At 50.4% G+C, this 23,549-nt stretch overlaps 8 protein-coding genes across 8 annotated transcripts; 5 read left to right on the top strand and 3 right to left on the bottom strand.

Annotated features, from left to right (window-relative positions):
* The first annotated feature begins 3,400 nt into the window (after positions 1-3,400).
* BGZ61DRAFT_516691 (uncharacterized protein) lies at positions 3,401-5,035 on the top strand. The gene is made up of 2 exons (XM_046252299.1): positions 3,401-3,546; positions 3,599-5,035. The coding sequence occupies exons 1-2, from the start codon at positions 3,507-3,509 to the stop codon at positions 4,630-4,632; spliced, it is 1,074 nt and encodes a 357-aa protein (XP_046106128.1). The 5' UTR covers positions 3,401-3,506; the 3' UTR covers positions 4,633-5,035.
* Positions 5,036-6,290: 1,255 nt separating this feature from the next.
* On the top strand, positions 6,291-7,607 carry BGZ61DRAFT_449093 (uncharacterized protein). Its single transcript, XM_046245556.1, has one exon. It carries the CDS (start codon positions 6,453-6,455, stop codon positions 7,479-7,481), a length of 1,029 nt encoding a protein of 342 aa, XP_046106127.1. The 5' UTR covers positions 6,291-6,452; the 3' UTR covers positions 7,482-7,607.
* A 1,751-nt stretch (positions 7,608-9,358) lies between these two features.
* BGZ61DRAFT_449092 (uncharacterized protein) lies at positions 9,359-9,984 on the bottom strand. Its single transcript, XM_046245555.1, has one exon. The coding sequence runs from the start codon at positions 9,862-9,864 to the stop codon at positions 9,625-9,627; it is 240 nt and encodes a 79-aa protein (XP_046106126.1). The 5' UTR covers positions 9,865-9,984; the 3' UTR covers positions 9,359-9,624.
* Positions 9,985-11,381: 1,397 nt separating this feature from the next.
* Positions 11,382-12,477, top strand: BGZ61DRAFT_348767 (uncharacterized protein; the record flags this gene model as incomplete). The annotated part of the gene is made up of 6 exons (XM_046240097.1): positions 11,382-11,628; positions 11,675-11,806; positions 11,854-11,984; positions 12,034-12,133; positions 12,181-12,347; positions 12,400-12,477. 6 exons carry the CDS (start codon positions 11,382-11,384, stop codon positions 12,475-12,477), a joined length of 855 nt encoding a protein of 284 aa, XP_046106125.1.
* A 1,107-nt stretch (positions 12,478-13,584) lies between these two features.
* BGZ61DRAFT_449089 (uncharacterized protein) lies at positions 13,585-15,054 on the top strand. The gene is made up of 2 exons (XM_046245554.1): positions 13,585-14,021; positions 14,075-15,054. Exons 1-2 carry the CDS (start codon positions 13,791-13,793, stop codon positions 14,828-14,830), a joined length of 987 nt encoding a protein of 328 aa, XP_046106124.1. The 5' UTR covers positions 13,585-13,790; the 3' UTR covers positions 14,831-15,054.
* A 167-nt stretch (positions 15,055-15,221) lies between these two features.
* BGZ61DRAFT_492909 (NMT1 protein) lies at positions 15,222-16,412 on the bottom strand (the record flags this gene model as incomplete). The annotated part of the gene is made up of 4 exons (XM_046250586.1): positions 15,222-16,049; positions 16,104-16,172; positions 16,223-16,325; positions 16,378-16,412. The coding sequence occupies 4 exons, from the start codon at positions 16,410-16,412 to the stop codon at positions 15,222-15,224; spliced, it is 1,035 nt and encodes a 344-aa protein (XP_046106123.1).
* A 935-nt stretch (positions 16,413-17,347) lies between these two features.
* On the top strand, positions 17,348-21,307 carry BGZ61DRAFT_516686 (uncharacterized protein; the record flags this gene model as incomplete). Its single annotated transcript, XM_046252298.1, has 8 exons — positions 17,348-18,013; positions 18,068-18,375; positions 18,493-18,687; positions 19,073-19,220; positions 19,727-19,961; positions 20,020-20,320; positions 20,369-20,943; positions 20,985-21,307. Exons 1-8 carry the CDS (start codon positions 17,696-17,698, stop codon positions 21,305-21,307), a joined length of 2,403 nt encoding a protein of 800 aa, XP_046106122.1. The 5' UTR covers positions 17,348-17,695.
* A 472-nt stretch (positions 21,308-21,779) lies between these two features.
* On the bottom strand, positions 21,780-22,749 carry BGZ61DRAFT_476537 (uncharacterized protein; the record flags this gene model as incomplete). Its single annotated transcript, XM_046248811.1, has 2 exons — positions 21,780-22,341; positions 22,412-22,749. 2 exons carry the CDS (start codon positions 22,747-22,749, stop codon positions 21,780-21,782), a joined length of 900 nt encoding a protein of 299 aa, XP_046106121.1.
* Positions 22,750-23,549: the final 800 nt, after the last annotated feature.

The following is a 23,549-nucleotide window of genomic DNA, read 5'->3' as shown; positions in this document are numbered from 1 at the left end:
CTGCGATTTCGCTCAGCTATCCCAAGGGGCTGCGTGTTGTCTTCTGGTCTGTACTGGTGACTGCGTCGCCAGCCTTGTCCAGGTTGCAAGTCTTGCAATTGCCCATCTTTCGGCTCCGGACCCCCGGGTCGTAGGGGTGCCGGTGGGGGCTTTCTCGCGGGGCCGCAGCGGCCGGGGCTGCGGCCCCTATCTTCTTGTTACCGTTTCGATGTCGGTGCGGTTTCTCGCCGCTCCGGTGTCCTCCGGCTTCCGATGCGGTGGTCCAATTTATTTATTTATTTATAAATTTTATTTTATTTTTATTTTTACTTATATATTTTATTTTATTTTTACTTATTTATTTTATTTTAGTCAGCTCTAAACTCTGTTAACAATTTCAGAGACCTAACCGAGGCTATCCTTCCCGCAAAACTTGGGATGTCGTGATTGCCTCTAATTGAGTGAAACATAAGTTCCGCGCTGTGCTCAAGGCATCAGCGGACTTGTTCTTCTTCGTGGAATTTTCTATGCATCACGTTGATTGTTAGTTAGCAGACGTGTTGATCGAAGTGCAGGGGACAAACCTGATAATAAGATGTACCTGAGTAACGGGCAAGCGTTCCCCCCTTGAACATGATAGTTTATCCCATCCTCTTTCCAAAAGCACTGCGGCACTTCCTAATGGCTACGGCACAAGGCCTGCCTCACTGCGTCTTATCAAATTCTTCGTTAAAGTCATCAATCATTTATACTACAGCTACATTTGAGCTATCTACCATTGACGGGCTAGCACGCAGGGGCCAGTTGTAACTCCAGGTCCCCCTTGGGTAACAGCTGAGGTCTAGACCACTTGTCGACGGGGTGACGGAAAACACGTTCATTATAACCACGGGCGAGGATTATTCCAAAACTGTTATGCCGGGATAGACAAAAGTTTTCTTGGTAACAGCAAACCACGATAGTTGGAAGATTCAATAAGCGTTCTCATCTTACTAAACGAAGGGGCTTGCCGAACCTAACTGGTTCCGCTGCCAATCAGCTCTCCTAGGATGGCCTTAACCATAACCTTCAAATATTTGATACAACGATCAAATGAACGGCTACAGCAACCCTCGGTTAGAGCGGTGACCTTCAACGACGTAATTTCAGATGAAAAAGGCAACCCCAAATATGGACGGTAGACGCACTTGGATACAGTCGCCTTTGTCAAGAATAGCAGTTTTGAAAAGGCCTGGCATAAAGCAGGTATGCAAAGATGGTAACCCAACGCCGTCCTTTAGATCCACAGCGGCCGGCTTTAGAGATGCTGTGGTAGAAGATACCGGCCTGTTGGTCGAAGGGTTCAATTTGCAGAACAGGAGCCAGATCATACAGGGCTACCCAGCCATGAATTAAGTGGTGATAATATTGCTGAAATATAAATCCAAGCCTCGACTTGGGCGATTTCTATTCTCAATTTCTATTCTCACCCGTGGTTCTAATTAATACCACTTTAATTAAGGGTGTATATGAACAAACTTAGAGTAGAAAACTAGCTTTTGTGAATAACATATATCTTTAATGTACGTGTCTCGGCTCTATTTCTGATACAAAATATGGACCAGAAATTAGGATCTAAACGATGAGGATGCCTTCTTCCCAACTTTGACTTATTTGGAACGACACACACCACCTCACACGGTAAATGGGATTGAAATCAATTTATATTAATAGATTGGGCATGTTAAAATAGTAGCCAGCGTCTATGATTATTATTCATATCAACAATCAAGTTCATTCTAAATCCGGTTTCGTTCCTTCATTTTCCCGGCGCGGTGCTAATAGAAAGTTGAGAGTCCGTACCCTCGCCTTTGTTAAACAACCGATGTAAATTGTTTACTGGGCCGCTCAGGGTTGGTACAGCAACTCAGGCCGGCAAAAGTATACGGAACTTTCTGCGAACATCTATGACGCGGCCGGCCGCCTAGCAATGGATCGCGTGGTTCGAACCCGGATGTCCGAGGACTCGACTGAGCTGGTGGGTCAGATTGGCCCAAAGTCGGGATACTACTTTTTGTTGGTTTTTGGGGAAACGAAAGGCGGTGTGCCACTCACGGCAAGCGCGCGCTCGAATAGTGATGAACGGTCACGAACCTGGGGTATTTATCCGGGGCTAACTAGGTTGTGAATCACGCTGGGGGACGCGGCTCGTCAAACTAGGCAGGAGCATGGTTGAGGGGATATTTGCTGATCGTTTGCAAGAGTTCTGGGCTTTGCTACGTGAGCTCTCTTGCAAGATATTGGTGAGGTTGTGGGTAAGTTGCACAGTATTGGCTTGAGACGGGGAGTGTAAGTACAACAAATTCCCCGCTATGTGAATCCCCCACCATGGGCTGTTGTTGGCTGTTGTTACAGCCTCACTCGACTGTGGGCTGTAGCGGATGAGACAATTTCTGCAAGAATAGTGTCTGCAGCGCTCGTACGCGTGACAGTGACAGTGGCAGGGGCTAGAGTCGAGTAGCAGCGGATGATTCCGGATCAATCCTAGCGGGTGGTGCCAACAGTCCCAGTGCATCGATAGTTCCGCTTAGAACCCCAGCCACTGTAGAGTAGCACCCTAGTCGCTGTAGCGTAGTACCCCAGCCACTGTAACTTAGTGCATGCCGACCCCAGGAAAAGACTGGGCTGATCTGCTCATGTGTACCAAAACCTTGAGTTAGTGGCTATGTCTGAAGCGGAGAGCGGAGGGTTATGATCCGACGTCTTATTCTCGCATTTCTCTGTTTGTTGATGAGATGAACGGAGCAGCAAATACTCCGTAGCCACTGAAGACAAGTAAATAAACAAACAAACAAACAATCGAAGCGAGCCGCTGGACAATCATCCTATGAGAGCTCTACGTCTTTATCCCTGAAGTTTCCATTCGCTATATGAAGCCAACTCCTCAAGCCAGGGTCCTGTGACGTCTGAGCTCGGACGATCCCTAGCCAAGAATTCAACCGGGCGCGAGAGTGCATGCTGCAGGGGTCGCCTGTTCGCTGCAAGAAAGCGGTCGCTCCTCAGGCTGTCGAATGACCTGTCACGCACTGCATTGGCGCTCAACGACCCCAACGCTTGGCTTCCCTGCTGAGTGGCATATGTGTCAACCGTCATCCGTGGTGTGCTTTCCCTAGAGCTCGTGGAAGAGCTCGATTGGTTGCGCTTGCGCGCGCAGAGTCCACGCAGCAGCCGCTTATAGGTTCAACACCGAATTTCCAGTTGTGGCGGCCAGGCCGAGGGACCGCGAGAGGGGAAGCTTGCTCCCCGGGACGCCAGTGTGGCGTGCTCGGAAGCAGGCAGTTGTGAGTCGGTGGGGGTCACTCGGTCAAGAATGTCGTTGATCCATCATGTACTTGCATATATAAGACCTGCTATATCCTCCGTCTTGAGCATGAGAACTATCCATCACTCCAACTCCAGCCTCCACAACAACAACAACACTTGAATCAACTCTCGTCCATCCTCCCCCCTGCCGCTACATTCTTTCCCTCCCCACTTCCACTTTCAACATGGCGTGGTTCGATGATTCATGGGATGTCCAAGAGTCCGGTAAGCCTGCTTCCTCTTCCCATGCCCTTCACCTGCTAATAAAGCTTCGCAGACGTCGGTTCAGTCGAGAAATACGGAGATGCCGTCAAAGAAGCAATCGCTCTCTTGGCCAAGTTCAAGTCTGAAGCCAAGACTGTTCACGATCTCTTGAAACACCTCTCAGAAGCGGCCGGCGAGATTGAGACTTTGGAGAAGCAACTTGCCGCTGCCAATGAGACCATCAGCCAACTGAAGGAGGCCCCCGAGGAGGCCGAGGCCGAGACACCGGCTGAAGCTGTCGTCGATACGCCTGTTGAGGAGCCCGCTGAAGCCGCACCTCCTGCAGAAGAGGAGGATAAGCCTGTTGAGGCAACACCCCCTGCAGAGGAGGAGGATAAGCCTGCCGAAGCCGCACCATCTGCAGAAGAGGACAAGTCCACCGACGCAACATCCGCCTCAGAGGACGACAAGTCTGCGGAAGCCGCACCTCCTGCAGAGGAGGATAAGGCACCGGTAGAGGCTATTGTTGATACGCCAACTGAAGCTGTTGTCGAGGCCGCCGAAGTCGAACCCGAGGCTCCGAAGGAGAGTGACGAGGAGAGTGACAAGGCCGTCGAAATTAAACCCCCAGCGGAGGCGACCGTTGAGGTTGCCGAAATCAAGCCCGAAGCCCCGAAGGATAGTGAGGAGGCTGCCGAAGTCGAACCCGAGGCTCCGAAGGATAGTGAGGAGGCTGCCGAAGTCGAACCCGAGGCTCCGAAGGAGAGTGACAAAGCTGCCGTCGTCGAACCGGAGGTGACTAAGGAAAGTAACAAAACCGTTGAAGTTGTCGAACCCGAGGCGGCTAAGGAGAGTGAGCCCGACGCTCCTGAGAAGATTATTGAGCCGGCGGCTCCTAAGGAGACTGAGCCCGAGGCGGCCAAGGAGATTGAGAAAGCTGCCGGCGTTGAACCTCTGGCCGCGGAGACTGTCGAGGCCGCTGAAGTTGCACCTGAGGAATTTGTGAAGGTTGAGAAGCCGACCGAGAGTGAAAACACTGAGGCCCCTATCGAAGTTGAGAAGCCTGCTGAGGTTGAGCCCAAGGCGACGGAGCCCGAGGTGAAGTAAAGTAGTTTGCTGAGCAAACTCACACCAAGCGGTTGCCCTTAAACAATTAAGGAACATCCAGTGGTGTTGTTCGCATCAATGGTGGCTCTTGGGGACTGGCCAAGATCACCAGCCCAGTCTTATCTCAACGTCTGTTGGACGACGCCAAAACAAGGTTTTGGGTCTTGGACGAGTTTACGATTCACGATATGGAGGCCAGTTCGCATAACGGTCTGACGGTTGCTAGTCGAAGGCAGAAAAGGGTCCTGGTAGATCCATGGTCTAGCTTAGAGGCGAGTCTGGGGACTTTGACTACGGCTCTTCGAGCGTTTGTGTGATTTGGTTGAGGAGGATAGGTGCCCAAAATGTTGTACTAGATACCATAGCTCCCCAAATTTTGTCTCGTGGTTTTTTTTTTTTATGACAATTGCTATCATGAGAAACTTTTGATCTTCTCGCTTTTTGACGGTTAACCAAGAAGTAAAACCCAGGTTGTGTGAACCCCTCGACTCAGTCAGGTCCTTTCTCTAATAGAAATGAGCACTACGTAGTCTAGCTACACCTCTAGCTTGACCTAAGAGTCTAGGTCAGCTCCTACTGTGTTCAGCGAAATCGTTCTGACTCTGTCATTGCCAGTTGGATGACTCAATTAGATTCTATAATTCACTCCAAGGTCTAAACCCCAAGGAAGGAAATCTGCACGATGGAGGATGGAGGATGGAGTATGGTTTGGTGCCTGCGGGGTACGCGTTCGCAATAAAGATCCTCCAAGAGACACCAGGAACAAATTGGGAAGGAAATAACCAGGGATGGGATGCTCGCTTCAAATGTTTAGTTGCTAATCTTAGTCCTGATTGCATCCCATATTGGAGGCAAATGGCGAAAATGGAGTCAAAGTGGGCTCATGTACAGTCCGAATTCTGCTTCTTGAACGAGGCGACTTTGGGATTTTAGCCGCATTTAAAACCACTTGCGGCTCGGGTGAATGTGCGTTGCATAGGCATTACGTTGCAGGCAGTGCCGCATACAATGGATAAGATACGGACGAGTTGATTGGAAGCTACAGGCAACACCCGGATTTTTTGAACATGGGGGTATGGCTTTCAGCAAATAAAGATGCAGAATTCGATACTAAATTTATCCATATGTATCATATGGTAGAGGAGGTTAATTAATTCAACTGGAACTATCGCATACCTTTAGCCCTTCCTAAGGCACTCCTCGCAGCACTTTTTGCTTGTCAAAGGATTGGTGTCTACCCCTTGGCGTAATTAGGTTTCAATTCCGTCTCAACTCCTATCTAACAAAGCTGTCAACTCCAGGTAAGAATATAGCATCTGATAACTGGTGAGTATTTAGAATCTGCAAAAGTTTGGCTAAAAAGAAGTACATTGAGACATACCAGAACTTAGCCATAGTCCCTAAAGACAAAATAAGGAACAATAGCTAGCCTAAGAAGTCTTGAATGCAAACACTTTATTAGGGTGAAATAAGGAAAAGGTATTAAGCATATCAAATTGATTCCCTCGATCCTCTTAATACTCCGGAGTGGATAACCCCACACTTAGTAACCACTTGTATTTCAATATCTACGGTGTATATTCAGTTGTCACCGGACCATTAGTTTGTTGGCGATGGAAAAGATGGCCGAATTATCTTTGAACTCCTTACCTTATACTCTCGATTTTCAATTTCGATCCAAAGCGAGTTCGCCTCAATAGAAACTGGTAGGATACGGCAATGGTGCAACTCGCGAACGAGCTTAAATCTTAGGTAATTTGGTGTGTTTGCGGGCGCTCGCCGATTCAATAAAATCTCCACTTCCTTCACCAACCACCGAAATGGAGCAGGAATACACAGCCAACCCGTCTAGGGTCTCGCTACCGTCCGAAATAATACTTCTCATAGTTGAGAGCTTGGCCCCGGCGCGCACAAACATAACTCTACCGCCCAGCCATGAGATAACCAAGACCCTTGTCGCCTTGACGCGGGTCTGTCGCGCCGCGGCCGCCGCTGCTTCGAAGCTCCTCTGGCAATTCTGCTCGCACATCGACTCCCTGAAGAGGCTTGTCGACTTCAGAACCGCTTTGGACTATCTGCCTCAAGACGATACTCGCCGCCCGACCAGTCTCTTCCTGGCCGTGTATGAGGATGATTCAGATGTCCCGGACGTGGCTTGGACCCCGCACAACTTGCCAGTGCCGTCCCCGCAGTTTGACGACATTCAATTTGCCACTGCCGTCCAGGGCCTTCTCCTCCGCGTCGCGCCAACTCTGCGGCGTTTGGTGATACACATGCCGCGACTGGCGCAGGATCATGATCGCACATTCGAGCTTTTGCGCGTAGGATACGAGGCCCTCGTCAACCTGGAGGAATTCGTCAGCATTGGAGACCGATTTTCCTTTGCGGGGTTCCCACGGAGCGCCCCAGACCGGGATGTCTGGGTTACATGCTGGCCGAAGCTGCGGCGGTTGGCACTTGATATCTCGCTCAATAAGAATGTTTTTAAAGGCTTGACTCGTCTGCCGAAGCTAGAGACGGTCGTATTCTCGTTCATGGAGTATCCCGTGCCTCAAGCTGCCAAATTCCGAGACGTCCTTCTTAGGGCACTTAACACCTATCCCGTGGTTCCAGGGATCGAGGAGAGGAAATTACTCAACGTAGGACTTTTCGGTGGTGGTTGTGAGTTGAGCTACGCCGGGACTGAGGAGCCCAACCGTCGAACTCGCATTTGGAATATTGACGCGGCTGTATTTGCCGATCCCAATCGACCATATGAAAGCGATAATGTCCGCATTCTTCGTGGGCTGGAACGGAAGATATCTAACGGTACACTATGGGAAGTGTCTCGCTGGGGGTTGGACGATTGACTCGACTGTAAGACGTTCCGGGACCACTACGGTGTTGGGTTCTATGCGCTGCATGAATAAGGGAAGGCCAGGAATGCTTTGAGACTACTTAGGCTTTCCGAAATAAAATCTTTGAATGCCTCTTGACTTCGGTGCTTGAAACTTTAACAGATGTAGTGTATGGCAATTGTTTTATGATCGACATTCGTAGAAGGCCATCCCGTTCTATTACATCTCCGGGTGCGTGACATTGCGTCGGAGTGCCAACGGTCCACCAGACCGTAGACACATATTAAAGCCACAGCTGAAGGACCTATTTGTCTCCTTTGCACGATTCGCGATGTCATCGAACGAAGGAAAATCCATCTCTCGACCTACTTACGGAGGGCCCTTTTAAAAGTCTTATCTATAAGAAGTAAGTCCTAATTATTAGATTAGATAATAAGTATACTAAATACTTTCTGATTTCTATAGGCCCTAAAAAATAGCAGGCTATAGTATATAGCAACTGCTATATCCTGATTAGCAGCATATTACTCCTGAAATTATAGCAGCTATTTAATAAGACTGTAATAGCTTTATATATCTCAGGTAACCGACAGGAATAAGTAGATATAATATTACTAGCGCTTGGATAAGACTTTTAAAAGGGCCCTCCGTACTGGTGAGACCCCTCAGGTTGATAGCCTTAAAAGATCAACTCATATAAGCATCACACCAATTGTCCTCTAGCTGTACCTGCATAGAAACTAACCTAATTCATGTACGTGGTAAAAAAAAGATCGATGGAATGGTGGCCGGCTGATTTCTTTGTGCTGGGTCTCTAGAACGCGATTCGTGGCGTTAAAGACAATTAGTTCTTGATAACGCAATCGCCTCATTTTGGTGGCCATACAAGCTCCACTTTGAGACAGTCTTCACGGACCCTCCCTACCGCCCGGATCGCAATCCTCGTAGGGCTGCATTTAGGCGAGACGGAAGATGCCGAGCGATGAGTGCGGAATACATCCCACCCAAGCGGGCATATACCGATCCGTTGGAGCGGACGCTAGTCGAGAGCTGAGAAGTAAGCGGCGGGGATCGAGTGTTGGTCCCCGTCGTTCGGTGCGATGCCAACTGCGAGGGTTGGCTAAACATGCTGGGGCAACCTGGGAAGTATGGCTGGCATCGTGGCGAGTTGGTCGGCTGTGAAATGCCGTCAATTCCGAGACACGGTGCTAGCACAGCTGCATGTCGAAGCCGTAACTAGCAGTGAGGCAAAGATGATGCAGGGTGAGGGGTTGATAACGCTGATGGTGGTCTCGACTTGTGCCGAATATTGTGGCTTTATGCACTTTGTATATTGTTACTGTAGCATTACTGTAAAAGCTAGATGATAAACAATGCGATGATGTCATTGAGAGGAAGAGATTCGAACTTCGCATTGCAATTTAAGCCGCAGACTTGATTGTGTTCCTAGCCAGTATGCAGCCTGTAGCAACATACCCTTCATAATCAGCCCAACCGTTGGACCAACATTTGAATGGAAGCCACAAGCGGATATCCAAGGCCACCCACAACGCTGTCGGCTAAGTAGGCGGTACTCGCACGAACCCGCTAGTGAACTTAGTTGGTTCGAATATGCAGCCATCAGGACCACAAGGTTTGAGGCTTGATAAATGATGGATGGCGTAAGCCAAGAGAGCTCTATACGAGAAAGGTTGTAAGGCTACATTAGACATAAATCAACTAAAGTGACTAAGGTTACTGCCAAGTCCCCGAAGCTGTGGGTACAGAATTCCAGCACGGAGTGCAGTTTAAGTGCCAACTATTTCACACTTCGATTCTTTCGACTCGTGAGTCTTTGGATATCTATGCCAGTGAAGCCATGTTTGGTTTGAGTACTGACAGTGAAGCGATGCAGTGTCAATCAAGTTCAAATTGAAAACAAGTGTTATCAATAAAATTAAGGATAGTGATTATTTGTTTCCTAGCCAGTTGGCTTATGTTTGATTATATATCGATTCCATCGCTGTCTTCATGGCGTAAATGAGCGTGTATGTGCATCCCAGCCCAACGCCAATCTTGAATATTCCCCCTATTACTCCTCCATCTTAGGCCTAATCTGAAGGGCCATCACTTGGTTTATAGTCCCTCTTCCAGAGCGTTCCTCCAAGTGACTGGTTTAGAACCACGACTTGACCCAATCGGAAGCGCGCTTGTAGGCACCGTAGCTGCCATATTTGCCGTATTTTCCGTATCCGCCCTTGGGAGGTGGGTAGCTTCCATAGCCGCCTGCCGGTGGTGGGTATTTCCCATAGTTGCCATAGCCTGGGACTGGGGCTGGGGCAGCCTCGGCCTTGGGGGCAGGGGCGGCAATGACGGCCGGAGCGGCGGCGGCGAGAGCGAGGAGAGACAGCTTCATTTTGACAAAGAGCTGTCCTGAATTTGATGAGGTTCAATTGAGAAAGTTGAAATGGTTCTGAGGATGAGGAAGATTGGATGAAGTAGTTGATCTGAAGATGGAGATGAGGCACTCGAAAACTGGGGGGAGTGCTCCAGTTTTAACTTGAAAGCACTACCATCATGCCGAGCAAGCTCCAGCCAGTACATGTTGCCATCTTCATCATATCAATGCTCATCGTAACATGGTGTGTACTCTTTGGGCTTCGGCAATTCTTCCCTTTACCGAGCTAACCTTTCAAGACCAAATCCTGCTGCCGAACAGCCCCGAGGACACAACTGGTGAAGCTATACCAGCCCTGCAAAGGCTAAATTGCCTCAAAAGGGGGGGTTCTAGGCCGTGAATAACGTGTTGTTTCTGACAAGAGCTGCATAAACGTCATCCGAGATACCTGTGGCATATCACCTTAGTCGCTTACGCTCCCACTTGGGCTGAGACGCACCCGTAGGTAGTCTCTGATCTGTCATCCCCGCAGCCGGCAGCCGAGCCAGCCGGCGTAGAGTTAATTCTAGATGAATTTTCTTGTCCAACCTTCATCTGGTAGTCAATCTACTCTAATAGGGGGTCAGCAATGTTTTGCTCGGGAGCATGGTGGCATCTGGAATGCTGAGATCTAATCCGGCGATAACTTTACGAAGACGAGTTTGTTCATGGATTGAAGCCACAGATAAGCTGTGCATGAAGATCTGCTTCGCTGGCGCCAATGAAGCTTGGTGATGATGCAATTGCATCTTGGCACGGTCTCAATTGCTTCAGCTCGTCGGCTATTGACTCGCAAAAGCTCAACTTGGACGTGGCGGGACTTACAAAGTGGTTGGCGACTCCCCACGTTGTAGAGGTCTCGTGGTGGACCTGGTGGCTTCTGGGCTCGGTCTAGCATCAATCTAACAGCAAGCTATCCTCCCAACTGTGACAAGCGCCAGCAGCTGAGAAGTCCGCTGAAGAGTGCGCCTTCGGATCGGCCGCTATTTGTCCATCCTGAGCAAGCGATTGACCTAGCATCCATCCTGGTCGCCGAGCTGCAGACGCCGCAATTGTCGTGATGTCTGCCACGACGGGCATCTCACTTTGTCAAGATGCACGCGATTGGTGCCCGCTCTGACTTCGTATCGGCGACCGGCTGCTTGGCAGTAACTTTGTTGCTCAGCTCACGATGACTTTCCTTGCTTTGGAGCGAGCTATCGAAAGCCTCGACCTCATTCCATCCACCCGATCGCGATAGCCTCTCCAACTCTCGCCTCAGAGTTCTCGGCCGAATCGTGCCGAGAGCATCCGGGTGACTAAAAGCGGTGGCAAATTGGGGACTCGTAGAGATCCCATCCCTGAAGCGTCGGTCAATTGAGCTCTGTGTGTAAGGCTTGTCCTTGGTGCGAACCTTCACACGTCGCACTCATCCGTTCCTTGTGCGCGTAGTTGTACCACATCGGAATTGCCATCTTACATCTCACCACCACTGCGTATTGTCTACACGTATCACCATGCATCACAAAGAGGAAGAAGAAGCTCCCTTGAACGACGATGTCTCTCGTGGCAGCGACTCTGGCGAGTTTACCAGGTCCTACAACTATGTCCACACCAGGCGACCAAGACGCGGATGGTGCAATTGCCTGGGGGTGACGGTGTCTTTGCTCGCGATAATCATCATCTCCGGTCTTTGCGGAGCGTGGATTTCTTTCTATTTTCTGAATATTGACCAAAACTGTGCAGCGCACACGACACAATGGTGTAAGTCGGCATGACCCAGACGAGGAGAGTATTCTGACATGGGCAGCTCCTCTACTCGACGACGTGGAAATAAAGTACGCGTTCAAGGAATTTGACGGCAACTTTATGGACGAGAATATATACCGGCAAAATGGATCGTCGGAAGTCGACGCTGCCTGGGAGGCTTTGGGAGTCGACTGTACGTTTCTTGTGTGGATGTGCTGATCAATTGCTTACCTCACTTAGACCGGGCGGGCGTCATTTCGTATGAGGACGGACTGGCCAGTGGACTGGACGCGTCTTTCGTGCAGCGAAGCGAAAAGTACGGCGGTGGCTTCCTCGTAAATGTCGAGGGAATGCACCATCTGCATTGCTTGGTATGACCTCAACCTGGTCCGAGACAGCCAGGGGGCTAACGCAACGCAGAACCTCGTCAGAAAGTCATTGTACTTCAATTACGATCACTACAAGGCCATAGGGAAACACGCCTTTGAGAATAAGGGCGATGTATTCCAGCGGCACGTCAGTAAGTTATTCGAGCCATCGCTGAAAGGGCATTGCTAATGGAGACAGCTCATTGCCTCGATACCATCCGCCAAGTACTCATGTGTAACGTCGATACGGCGGTCCTTGGCCAAGTGTGGGCCAGCAAGGATGATCCCATCGCCTTTCCCGACTTCAACACGAGGCACATGTGCAAGAACTACGAGGCCGTGAGGGAATGGGCAGAGAAACTTCAGGTGAAGATCCTGAGGTATGCAGTGGACAAATCGATGCTAATCCTCACTTCAGGCCCCTCCCAATGACGAGCTTCCCCCGGATTTCTTGCTCATCCCGACCGCTGAACAGATTCTTCCGAAAATCCCATGATTGCGATATGGTATTTAGATGGAGAATGCGCATCGTCCACTATCGTAGACGAGACAGCGATATTTAATATGGGGGCTGGAGTTGGCCGGAGAGGGCCGCATTTGTTGTAAATAGCAGCATGTAGGTAAGGAGGCAAGCCGATTTTCTTGTTTGACGTGTCTCTGCTCAAGATCCCATTGGCATAATTAATAAATGCGAAATAATTATATTCCCATGGACTGGCTATGCAACTGAGCAGTACGATGTAATTGTCTTCCTCACCTCGGAAGCTAAGGCATGCGACAGAGTTGTACGGTACACGGCCCGGGCACTGCGCTCCGGGCCGCTCGGGTTTCCGATATATATTTAGGTCAAGACCGGCCGGCTCTAAAAATGGCACCGCATGTCGAGGAGGTAATATTGGGCAGACGACTGTCTCTTCACCAAGTTAACGCGCTTGTGCAGAGGCCTCGGCGGTTATATAGCTGGACGAGCCCTATCGCATAGCGGCAGCCCACCTTCTCGACTCTCCTGCATTTTCCAGGTGCAAACTTGACGGGCCATTGGAATCGGCGATGTGAGAAACGCCAGCGGTGTCTTGCAGCATGCACTGGAGAACCCTGTCGCGGCGCCATTCCCATCCAGCCCGATCGGCGTCACCAACCAGCCTTCGCATTAATCGACGGCCTGAAACTCGCTAACTTAAAGGTCGAGCGAGCGCCATGGGATCGTCAATGCCGATCAATGGGAGATCGAGACCGGCCGCGGAAAATAAACCCAGGCATTTGGTACACGACATCTGGGGTGGTCCCTTTAATCGCCCTCTCCCCACCATGGCGAGGCATCATCCCGGAGGCCAGCCACCGGAAGTTCGGGGGGGTGGAAACCGCGCGATGCCGGCAGACGACCACTTTTTCTTTGGCTGTTGGAGAGGCAAAAGCCCAATCAACACGCCTGATTTCGACGTTGCATCGACCTCACAGACATGCGTGTAGCCTCCAACCTCGTAATATGTTCCAATTATAGCGGACGATTTCTCGGCAGGGTGACGTGGAGATTAATTCGGCGGCTGGGGTAGTGGGCCCAACCACGTAAACCAGCACCAACCTCTCCAGCTCCCTTTTCCAGCCTACGACTTTTTTTTACAAAGTGCCCGCGTTACTACGTCGCGCCCTTCCCAGTCTCTACGACTAATTTTTTCCATTCTCAATTCAATCTTTTTCCATCGCGGTTCCCCATTCCTTGTTGGCATTGGTTCACCGCTTCCGCAGGAAATTCCCCTGATTGTGCACTCCACTACAGTTATCCTCCCCCACTATCCTTCGACGCATACGATGCCCCCTCAGCAGCAAGGGCAATTCATGAACCACGACGAGAGAGGCCCGCGCAGCTCTCGCGAAGCTCGCCAGGCTGCCCGGGCGGCCAAGAATGGCAACTCGCACTACAGGCGCGCGCACTCGCCTGACCAGGACGACTTTGCCTTCAGCGGCGGCGAGGAGCCTCGCAGCCCCGCGTCCGACGTTGCCCTGCAGGATGCCATTCTAGCACAAGCACAGGCGCATCAGGTATGTTTTGGCTTCTGCGTATACGTAGCTCTGTCTAACTCTGTCGTGTTTAGCAACGAGTCGTTCCCGTCGGTCAGCAGGGAGGTCGCGGCGGTCCGCCCCAGCGCAAACCACCAGGAGGCCCTCCCAACGGCAACGGCCAAGGACCTCCTTTGAACAAGCAGCCCCCGTCGTACCCAGGACCACCACTCGACGACGGCCCCCAGAACAACGGCCAGAACAACGGCCAGCCAAGGCAAGGCCATTACAGACGAAACACAGGCCAACCGGTGCGCCGTCCCTCGGGATCCGAAGGCCCATCGAACACTGCTGTATCCCCTCAGCGCTCAGGGGCAGCTCCGAATGATCGACGGGCCCAGTTGATGGCCGAGTCACAGCAGAGAGGGCCTCCGTCGCCCGGCGGCCTGTCCGCGTCGGGCAACTCCATCAACCGCCTCAACAGCCCGAGCGTTATGAAGAGTGTGCTCCAGCCGCTCGAGCAGAAGATGCACGAGTACGACAACCTCATGCAAGAGGCCCAGCAACAGATGCTGCAGCTAGACGAGGAGCTCCGCATAATGCAGGACCGGAGAATGCAGGCCGAGGAGCGATATCTCGAAGCAAAGTCGAAGCACGACGAGTATGAACGCCAGCACGAGGGCGTGGGCAGGGCACTACGTGGCGAGCCGGAGAGGCTGATGTCGCCGGAGCCGCTGCATCGAGTCGAGATACTGGACCACAGCTACGACGACCGACCAGTCAGCAACCAGAGCTCTCAGAAGATGAAGGGCCGGTCCAGGCTCCGCTTGAGCCTCTTCAAGGGCAATTGACTATCGTTATGCGGAGGGAGAGGTGATGGTTGATGGCTAATGTATAATGACTCCAAGGTCTTCGGGCCAGATGAACCATGTATAGCGATATAGAATTGTTGGCAGGGCAAAATTTGGGCACCATGTTACGGCTGAGGAAAACGGGTAGGGACGGTGGCAATTTGTCGGCGCAACACGCAACTTCTGGTTAAATTGTTTAATATCACACATAGTTCGGAACTTCATTTATAATGCAGAAACAATTGTATTTGACGACGTGGTCTTGTTGAAAGCACCGCCGAGCTCGGCCTAAGGAAAGGTTTGCAAGTCAACTTGGCGTCTCGAAAGACGGATGGCATGTTCGAGGTATTCCAACCCGAGACTTGCATGCCATCTTCACTCCTCGCCGACTCTAGGCTTGAACTTCTGCTCCAGCCTGCAGCCTCTGGAAGCCGCCCGTAGCAGCAACCTCCTTCTGCAGCTGGGCAATCCGCTTCTGGTCACCGACGGGGTCGTTGGACTCGGGCTCCAGCACCCACTCCAGGTACTCGTTGGAGTAGTTGGGCTTGAAGCTGGCATCCAGGACGCCAAGGCGCTTGCCGTACTTGGTGACCTTTTCCCAGTCGCGCTGCACGTTCTTCAGGTCCTTGGAGAAGTACGCGAAGCTGCGCTCGAAGATCTTGCGGTTCAGGTCGGTGCCCATGACGGGCTTGAAGGCGACGTACTCAGCCCACGCCGCCTCGGGCTCCGCGAGGACAAAGTCGGTCGCGCGCTTGACGGCACGCATGAACGCGCGGGTCTCGGCCGGGTGCTCGCGAAGGAACGTCTCGTTGCCGATGTACAGGATGGTGCAGAAGCAGCAGCAGCCCAACTCGGCGAGCTCGTCAATACGCAGCATCTGCACGTCGGACTTGGGGCGGCCCTGCGCGGCGAGCCACTCCTCGAGCTCGACCATCTGGACGTTCTCCAGGCCGATGCCGGCGTCGATGTCGCCGTTGATGATGGCGCGCGACACGTTCATGCCGCATCGCACGGCCGTGTAGTCCTCGGGCGTCATGCCGTAGTGCGACGTCAGCTCGTCGATCTGGATCTTGCCGAACTCGCCGACGTAGCCGATGCGCTTGCCCTTGAGGGTGCGGAAGTCGGTGGTGATTCCGGACGACTTGAGGTAGACGACACCGGTGAACGGCTCGTCGAGCAGGCTTCCGATGGAGAGGACGGGGAAGTCGCGGGCCTTGGCCTGATGATGGCTCTGTTAGTTGTGGATGACTAGAAGTGGGCTGGGAGATCTTACGGCAAGCGTGTGAATCATAGCCTTGAAACCAAGGTCGACTTTGCCAGTTCCAATGATCTCAGTGACATCCTGCGCCAATTAGTATCCCAGATGGTATCCTCGACTTTGAGAGTGCCTACACTGGGGTCGTTGGGCTCGAGAAGAGCAACCTTGATTCCCTCATCCTTGAAGTATCCTTTGGCCTGGGCCAGGTACACCGGGGCGTGGTAAGGCGTCGCGTGCCTATATGGTGTCAACCTTTGTTCACACTAGCTATAATTGTTATTCCTCATACCAGTTGGTGAGGAAGGTGATCTTGTCAGTCGACATGTTGACGGATCAAGCGTAATGCTACTAGGGTCAGTCTGCCAACCACACAAGGCAAAAGGGGGGGGTTCAAGAAGCATGTCCTTTCGCTGGTATTATCCAGATCAAGTTCGCCGGTATTTCTCAGATCAACTCCGCTTCACCCGTCGTCCAACATATCAGGATCATGTCTACGAGAGACATGTCCGTCCACGAGGCAGGAGCAGGCAAAGCAAGAGCCGAACACCCGGATGCGTTCTTTTAAACGTTACCTTGATACGTAGGATCATTGCGAAGGTGCCATGGTTCTTTCGTTGGTCACATCGTACCGAAAGTTGATGGTTTGCCGGGGTTGCGAATTGCAGGTGGGTAGCTTCGTGTGTGAGGTGAGTGAGGAGTGAAAGTCGGAAGAGTAGAAGCGAGCTGGGAGATTCCATTCAAATACTCTTTCTCGAGGCCAATTACGTAGTCAACTTGCTGAGGGGTAAGTTATCGGGAACTGATCGGATGCTCGGTGTCATATCAGGTGGATATTCCAAGAATAGCTTGTTCCCCTCATTGGTCATCCAGGTGCCAGACGAGGGGAAGATTTGCTGATGGTGATGTTTTTGAGCGCGTTTTAACATGCAGGTGGTGAACTAGCGGCACTCGAGCCGGCGAAGCGAGACCGGCTACGGGATTAATGGGACATCAGGGCCGACTTCAAGACGAGAAATCACGCAGAAGGAGTAAAGAGTAAACGCGGAAACACCAAGAGCAGCGCTGATTGGCGCTGGGGTGAGGCCAGATCCCGGCGCTTTATCGACGCTCATTATTCCCGGGTCGGAGGACTGCGGCGAGGTGGAGCAATGAAGGACCAACAAACTCAGAGTAATTCTACTAGTTCGTAGAATCATGGCCGGCCCGGAGTTTGAAGTCCTTTCAATGGCGGACGCAATTTACTTCCTTCTGATTGCTCAATCACGTCCATGGCAAGCTGCGCTGGCCGATAGAAGAAACCCACCAGCCTCATGGGCGATTTGAAGTCATCGGGATACTTGACAATACATGGGGAATTGAATTGAACTCAATCTATTTAAAACCTCAGTCGAGGCAGAATTATGACAGGGAATGCCTGGACTGCGCCCCAGCCGAATTGGCCAAAGACGCGGCCAACAAGCGCCATGGTGCGACGTGTCTGCCTAGCGAAGAAGATGATAACATGTCCTCTTCCTAAGATCCCTCCAACCTCACTTCCTCCCATCTTCATTTCCAAATCTCTCCAAAAACAACCCTTCGCCTTGAAAAATTAAAGCGAGTCGTTAGAAATGGATTTGCCGCAGCCCGAGCCTCGTGCTGATGAGACCACGCCTCTCTTGACACCTGCGACAAATGACCGGGATGTGGCTGAGGAAACGTCATCTCCAACAATCAATCACGATGCCGAGGAAACCGATGCCGTTGAGGGGCCAAGCCGTTTATTAAATCACAGACTCCTCATCTCTGGGTTCGCCATTTCACTTGTCGCCGCCATCATCACCTTGGCCTTCTTGTTCTATGAAACAATACTCGACCGGCATGGACAGTTACTATTCCACTATTGGGATTGGAGAATGGATAATTTCAGAGTTGTTGTCTTCTGGACAGTAAGCCTTTCCTCTCATGAGTTTATGGTACAAATGCTGATTTTTGCCTGGCAGTGCATCCTGTCTATGGTGTTTGGCATAGCCAACATCATCTGTCTCGGACGAACCCGCAAGCCTTTCCCCGCTGTGGTCAATGTCATTGTGCTCGGACTGTTCACGTATGCGATTTTTGGGTGTGTTGGAGAAGTCCTTGACGAAACAGCGCCTACAAGGTGTCGTGAACTGGACCCGCCTGATACCCTGCCAGATGACCCTGAAGAGCCGTTTGCTCGGGCTACCGGGTTACGGGAGCAGTGTCAGGAATGGGCTCTAAAGATGCACATTGTGAGAGAGATTACAGTCTACGCTACAGTCTTTTACGGGTCAGTACCTTCATGTGCCTCCATGTTTCTTATCACCACCACCTACCCAACCCTACGTTTCGTTTATTCTACGTGGTGTTGGACGTCCAAAGTACCATGAGACTGATTCTATCACAGTGTTATCCTAGCTGTCCTCTTCGTCATTATTCTTTATGACGCGATCCGCATTGCGACACATTTCGTTCGGACCGTCAAGATTAACCCTGGGTTTGGCCCTGGTGAGGTCGGTTTTAACGTGGCTTTCAGATGGGGCTCGCCTCAGCGTCGTGACACAACTCAGCGGCAATTAGATGAAGAGGTGGCTGTTTTAGAGTGAGCACATTGGATCCGAGCTTGTGGGACTTGAAAGTATGGGAGGCACTCACCCAAATCTGAATAACTCAACCATTCCCAAAAGACAAGATGTTCCACATCAAATCTCACTACCTGTTTATCAGAAATTATTCACTGCGATGATGCAGCTTCATTTGTGCCGGCCATCTCGTAGCATATTCAGGAATGCTATTAACCCTGCATTACTCTTCTTATCCTTGACGATCGCAGAATGTGCTACGGAGGGCCCTTTTAAAAGTCTTATCCATAAGAAGTAAGCACTAATTATTAGATTAGATAATAAGTACACTAAGTACTTTCTGATTTCTATAGGCCCTAAAGAATAGCAGGTTACAGCACACAGCAACTGCTATATCCTGATTAGCAGTATACTACTCCTGAAGTTACTATATGCCGAATGGGGAATACCTACATTGGCGAAGGCGAGGCCCGCCGTTGATGAGTGGGGCCATGTAGTTGTCTGCATACTGTGTGTCTGGCTGCATGTCGTTCGCCCCGTTATGGATTGTACAGTATGTCCATCTCAATGTGCTTATTGCAACCCAAGTGCTGGCATATAATAGGGCTACAATAACACGTAACTTAATATAATTGGACGGTGACCTTTATCAGTAAGATTCTTATTAGGGAAATGTTGTCATTCTACAGTATCAATGACGCTATGTCCATAACCTGACGGATGCTCTGGGCAATCTACCCACCACTATCCGTTCATATGCAGCACGTGGATCAGTCCCCGCCTATCGTTTTAAACAAGGCAAGCCAGCTCCGGATGCCAGCGCAGCTCGGAAAGTCGCGGAGAGTCGCTCGAGCCGAAATCACAGATTGACATCGACGAGATTGGCTGCTGGTGATCATGTGCAGCACCACTCCACAGTGCGAGCCTCGTCTAGACGTCAGCATTCGCACCTCAATATCTTGACAACGGATGAGTATGAGGGGTAGTAATGTGGCAGTACATTCGGAGAGCGGCATGGTTACTTATAGGGCGGTATCCCTGCTGTAAATTATCCTGCAGACCGACTCCGGCGTGGCCCCCTTTCTGAACATGACCACAACATCAGATCACAACCACCCTGTGGAAACATTTCTCAAACAACTCCAAGATTTTGTGGCGAGCAGCAACTCACAAGACGTTTTGCACATCGTCAAGGAGAATTCGAAATTGAGAAGCGAAAATGAAGCACTGCAAACCACCAATGAGCAAAATCTCAAAACGCTTGCGAAGCTCCAGCAACGGCTAGAGGACCAAGGTTGGGACAGCACCAACGGCAATTGACCAATTATGGAGTGTAACTAATGAATCGAAAGATCTACAACGCTCCCGAGTCAACTTTGAGAATGAAATGAAGGAAATGGAGAAGCAACTCGACGGCTCTGCGAAATCGATCACGGAATTACAACAGAAACTTAAATCGAGGGACAACGACATCAACAGTTTCAAAGAACAGAGCAAAGATGAAGGAGCTCGGTTGATAGTTGCAATAGAGGCCAAGAACCTGGCTGAGAAAGAATTGAGCTCACTACAGGCTATTGTTGACGCTCAAGCCGAGTCGATTAATCGGTTCGACCGTTTCACTTTCAAGATGACACAAACACCCCAAGAGACTCTGTGCGTCGTTCTCCCTATAGTTTCGAAATTCTACTCACGCGAGTACAGTCACCAAGAGCTGCAATCTATTTTTCAATCGGTTTACAGCGTAACCGAACGCTTTTTCGGTAACGATCTCGACGAAACTGTGTTTGCCGATCATGGTCGCTGGGCGGTGATGCGCAAGAAGCAACCCATTCCCATGCCCCTTTCCAACTCGCCCGCGGCGAAGCAAATGCGAGTGGCAGCCGTTCTAGGCATATGTGCTCAGTTATTGTCAAAATATATCTTCCAACCAACATATCTCCTCAACGATAACAGCCTCTCTAACTTGATTGTCGAAATAAGCGAAGTTGATCCAGACACAGAGTTGTATCTACGATCAGTGCTCTTGCCAATACATCCGAATAAGCAGGAGAAGAATGCAAAAGCCCGTATTGGCCATGTTGTTGCTAATGTGGTACAATACGCTGGTCCAATGCTCTCAGAGGAGAGCGAGGAAGAATTCCGGTCGAGCTTTACAAATGTCTGCAAGACCATTTGCGAGAAATGGATGGATTTTCAGAAACTAGAGGCACAAGTTGAGTCGACATTTGAAGCGGACGATGAAGATGATTGGTCATTACTCCCGCCTCCTGGGCAAGGTGAGAAAATACTAAGCCTAGCCCTACTATGGGTTCTCCAGCCATTCCTAACTTTAAAGGGCAAACAGAAACCCAAACTCAATCAATTACAAGCATCGAACATATCAAGGCAATTGTTTGGCCAGCTTTCGACATCTCGAAAGGCCAGGATGTGGAGCTTCTGATGCAAGGGTTTGTCTTGGATGAGACACAGATGCAGGCAGCCAAGGATGAGGTTGCTATTTCACAGTCTAACGGGACGCATCGAACGAGACAGAATATCCGCAGGAATCGAGCTTTGTCAGTATCTGTTGGTAACGAGAATGGTGATACAAATGGGGCCTCTGTATCACCAGAGGATCAGAACGGGTTAGAAAGCAGTTGATGCGTTGAAGTAGTTGGTGTTTTCAGTAAAGGAGCTTGGACTGACGTTTCTTAATGAGGGACTACAGACCATCGCATGATTTTCGGTTAGTTATTCGGTAGGGTTTGGTGGCCTACTCGTTCCGTTCACGGCTCCTGAAAGACTTGTCGGGATAGTCCTGGTTTGTTAGGCTATGTTAGTTATAAAGTGCACTAAGCCTGTCAGTGGTGAATATAGGAATGATTCATTCAAACTACTGTTGTTATAATTACTGCAAAATTGATAAAAAAAACCACCTAGTAATTTAATTGTGGTGTCAAACTCTGAATTTGAGAAAATAGACTACATACCCCCAGCCTCCATTGTTCATCGATGGTTATCGGGAACCTTTCCGCCAAGTTCGTGCGCTGACATGTTTTGCGCAGCTACATGAGAGTCCAAGTGCATCATCTCCTGGACGTTGTTGAAATGCGAATGTCGCATTTGCATATCATCATTCGACGGAGTCACCTTCGACTCGTTGACCACTGCCTTGTAGAGTACTTGTTGCTGGATACGCATTGGGGGATGGCGTAACATCCAACTCGGCTTTAATGTGGCCACGGTCTGGGTTGGGATTGGTTACCGATGGGGCGTGTCTTCCTCGGTGACGCAGAAACATAACTCCCAGAATCATAAAACAAACGAGGGCCAAGCCTCCAAGTACACCTCCCACAATTGAGCCAGTGTTGTTATTGCCTCTGGGCCCCGAAGTAGAAGTCGTGTCAATCCCTGTAGTTGATGTTAATGGCCCAGTTGACGTCGATGTTTCAGTCAATGTCGTCGACTCCGTCCATGTTGTGGATTTAGGTCCTGTCGTGGACTTAAACAATGTCTTCGATTCAGGCAATGTAGTCGATCCCGACGTATCTCCCAGAACAGTCGTTCTAAACTCGAGGTCCCGGTTCCCGCGGTTGAACGAAATGGTCACAGTTGATTCTTCTGAAGCGCATCCGTAATCCATAACACCATACTGGTATTTTTTGGTTTTACACCATGCCAAAGACGACACGGTACTATGTGAAGAACAGTTAGCCCAACTTATGGACCTTCGATGACAGCTTTTTTATTGGGCGAAAAACTCACCACAGCCGAATATGCCAGTCGCTTTTGCAAGAGTCACCGCATATATCTGGGTCCAGAGCGTCATCTCGGCCGAGGCATGTGGTAAAGAATCCCTCCAACCCACACAAAATGGCGTTGAGCTTACCCGATTCCCACGAGCAGGTTTTTCCATTTATACAGGTCATTGGCCAATATCCCCCTGTGATAAATCCACAGGTATTATCTGGTGCCACGGTGATAGTCAGAGGCGTCGGTAGCTCGGTGTAAATCCGAGCAAGAACTTTGTCTGGCCACCTAGACTCTATCATTTGTCTATCGTCTTCGATTTCATTAGGTGATGTGGTCCTCGGTGGGGACATGGTGCTTGGTTTTCCAGTTGGTACAAGCAGATTACTAGTACGACGGTAATCTGGTGATTGTGAGGGCCACGGCCGAAATTATGGACAGAACATTTAGTAAGACAACTAAGACCAGGGAGGCGAGAGTGACATTGGGTGCAGAGCGGCCAGTTAAATACCTGGGACAAATAGTTCAGCTAAGCTGATCAGGTCATTGTGCAGCATCGAACTAGACTCTAGAAGTAATAGCCTGCTCATAGTTTCACAGGCTTGACAACATTCATAAACAGCGGCTTGGAGCAGCTGAAAGCCCCAGCTTGGCAAACCGCAGTGTGGGTGTTTGTCCATAAGAACGTGTAAAAATGGTGTCGTTCGATGAGTCCAACACTGTCTATGTTATTCGACTCGGCCTAGAATTCTGGCCTATAGGTATGAGGATTGCTTCGTGTGAATTCTTTGTTGTATTTTTCATGGAGCCTTAATCGGAGAATTCCACAGTAAGACCACTGCCCTCGCCATGGCATCCAACCCGTAAGATTGGGAACTGTAATTTGCTTGGCATCGTCAGCGGCTGTCCACCTGGCTGGAGCACTTCCTTTTTACAGGATCATGCGGACTACTTACGCCTCTTAAAAGAACGCATTTGGAATGAGGCCTACCATTCAAACACTGCCATCTCAGACATGTCGCAAGCCACATTTATTTTTCATCTCTTAGTGGTTACCTTTTCGACTTCGTGAAAGACACGTCCACAGACACGCCCTAGGATAAGAACACTTTGTCTTGCCTCGTAGACTATCCACCCTTGATGAAGGACAGGA

Source organism: Ilyonectria robusta, assembly GCF_021365365.1.
Source record: "Ilyonectria robusta strain PMI_751 chromosome Unknown BGZ61scaffold_7, whole genome shotgun sequence".
NCBI lineage: Eukaryota > Fungi > Ascomycota > Sordariomycetes > Hypocreales > Nectriaceae > Ilyonectria > Ilyonectria robusta.
This window is presented reverse-complemented; position numbering and strand designations above follow the sequence as displayed.

Coding starts and splice junctions, on each gene's coding strand:
- BGZ61DRAFT_516691 (XM_046252299.1), top strand. CDS start 3,507: ATGGCGTGGTTCGATGATTCATGGGATGTCCAAGAGTCCG. Junction 3,547..3,598: donor ATGGGATGTCCAAGAGTCCG/GTAAGCCTGCTT, acceptor AAAGCTTCGCAG/ACGTCGGTTCAGTCGAGAAA.
- BGZ61DRAFT_449093 (XM_046245556.1), top strand. CDS start 6,453: ATGGAGCAGGAATACACAGCCAACCCGTCTAGGGTCTCGCTACCGTCC.
- BGZ61DRAFT_449092 (XM_046245555.1), bottom strand. CDS start 9,864: ATGAAGCTGTCTCTCCTCGCTCTCGCCGCCGCCGCTCCGGCCGTCATT.
- BGZ61DRAFT_449089 (XM_046245554.1), top strand. CDS start 13,791: ATGCCCCCTCAGCAGCAAGGGCAATTCATGAACCACGACGAGAGAGGC. Junction 14,022..14,074: donor CACAAGCACAGGCGCATCAG/GTATGTTTTGGC, acceptor TGTCGTGTTTAG/CAACGAGTCGTTCCCGTCGG.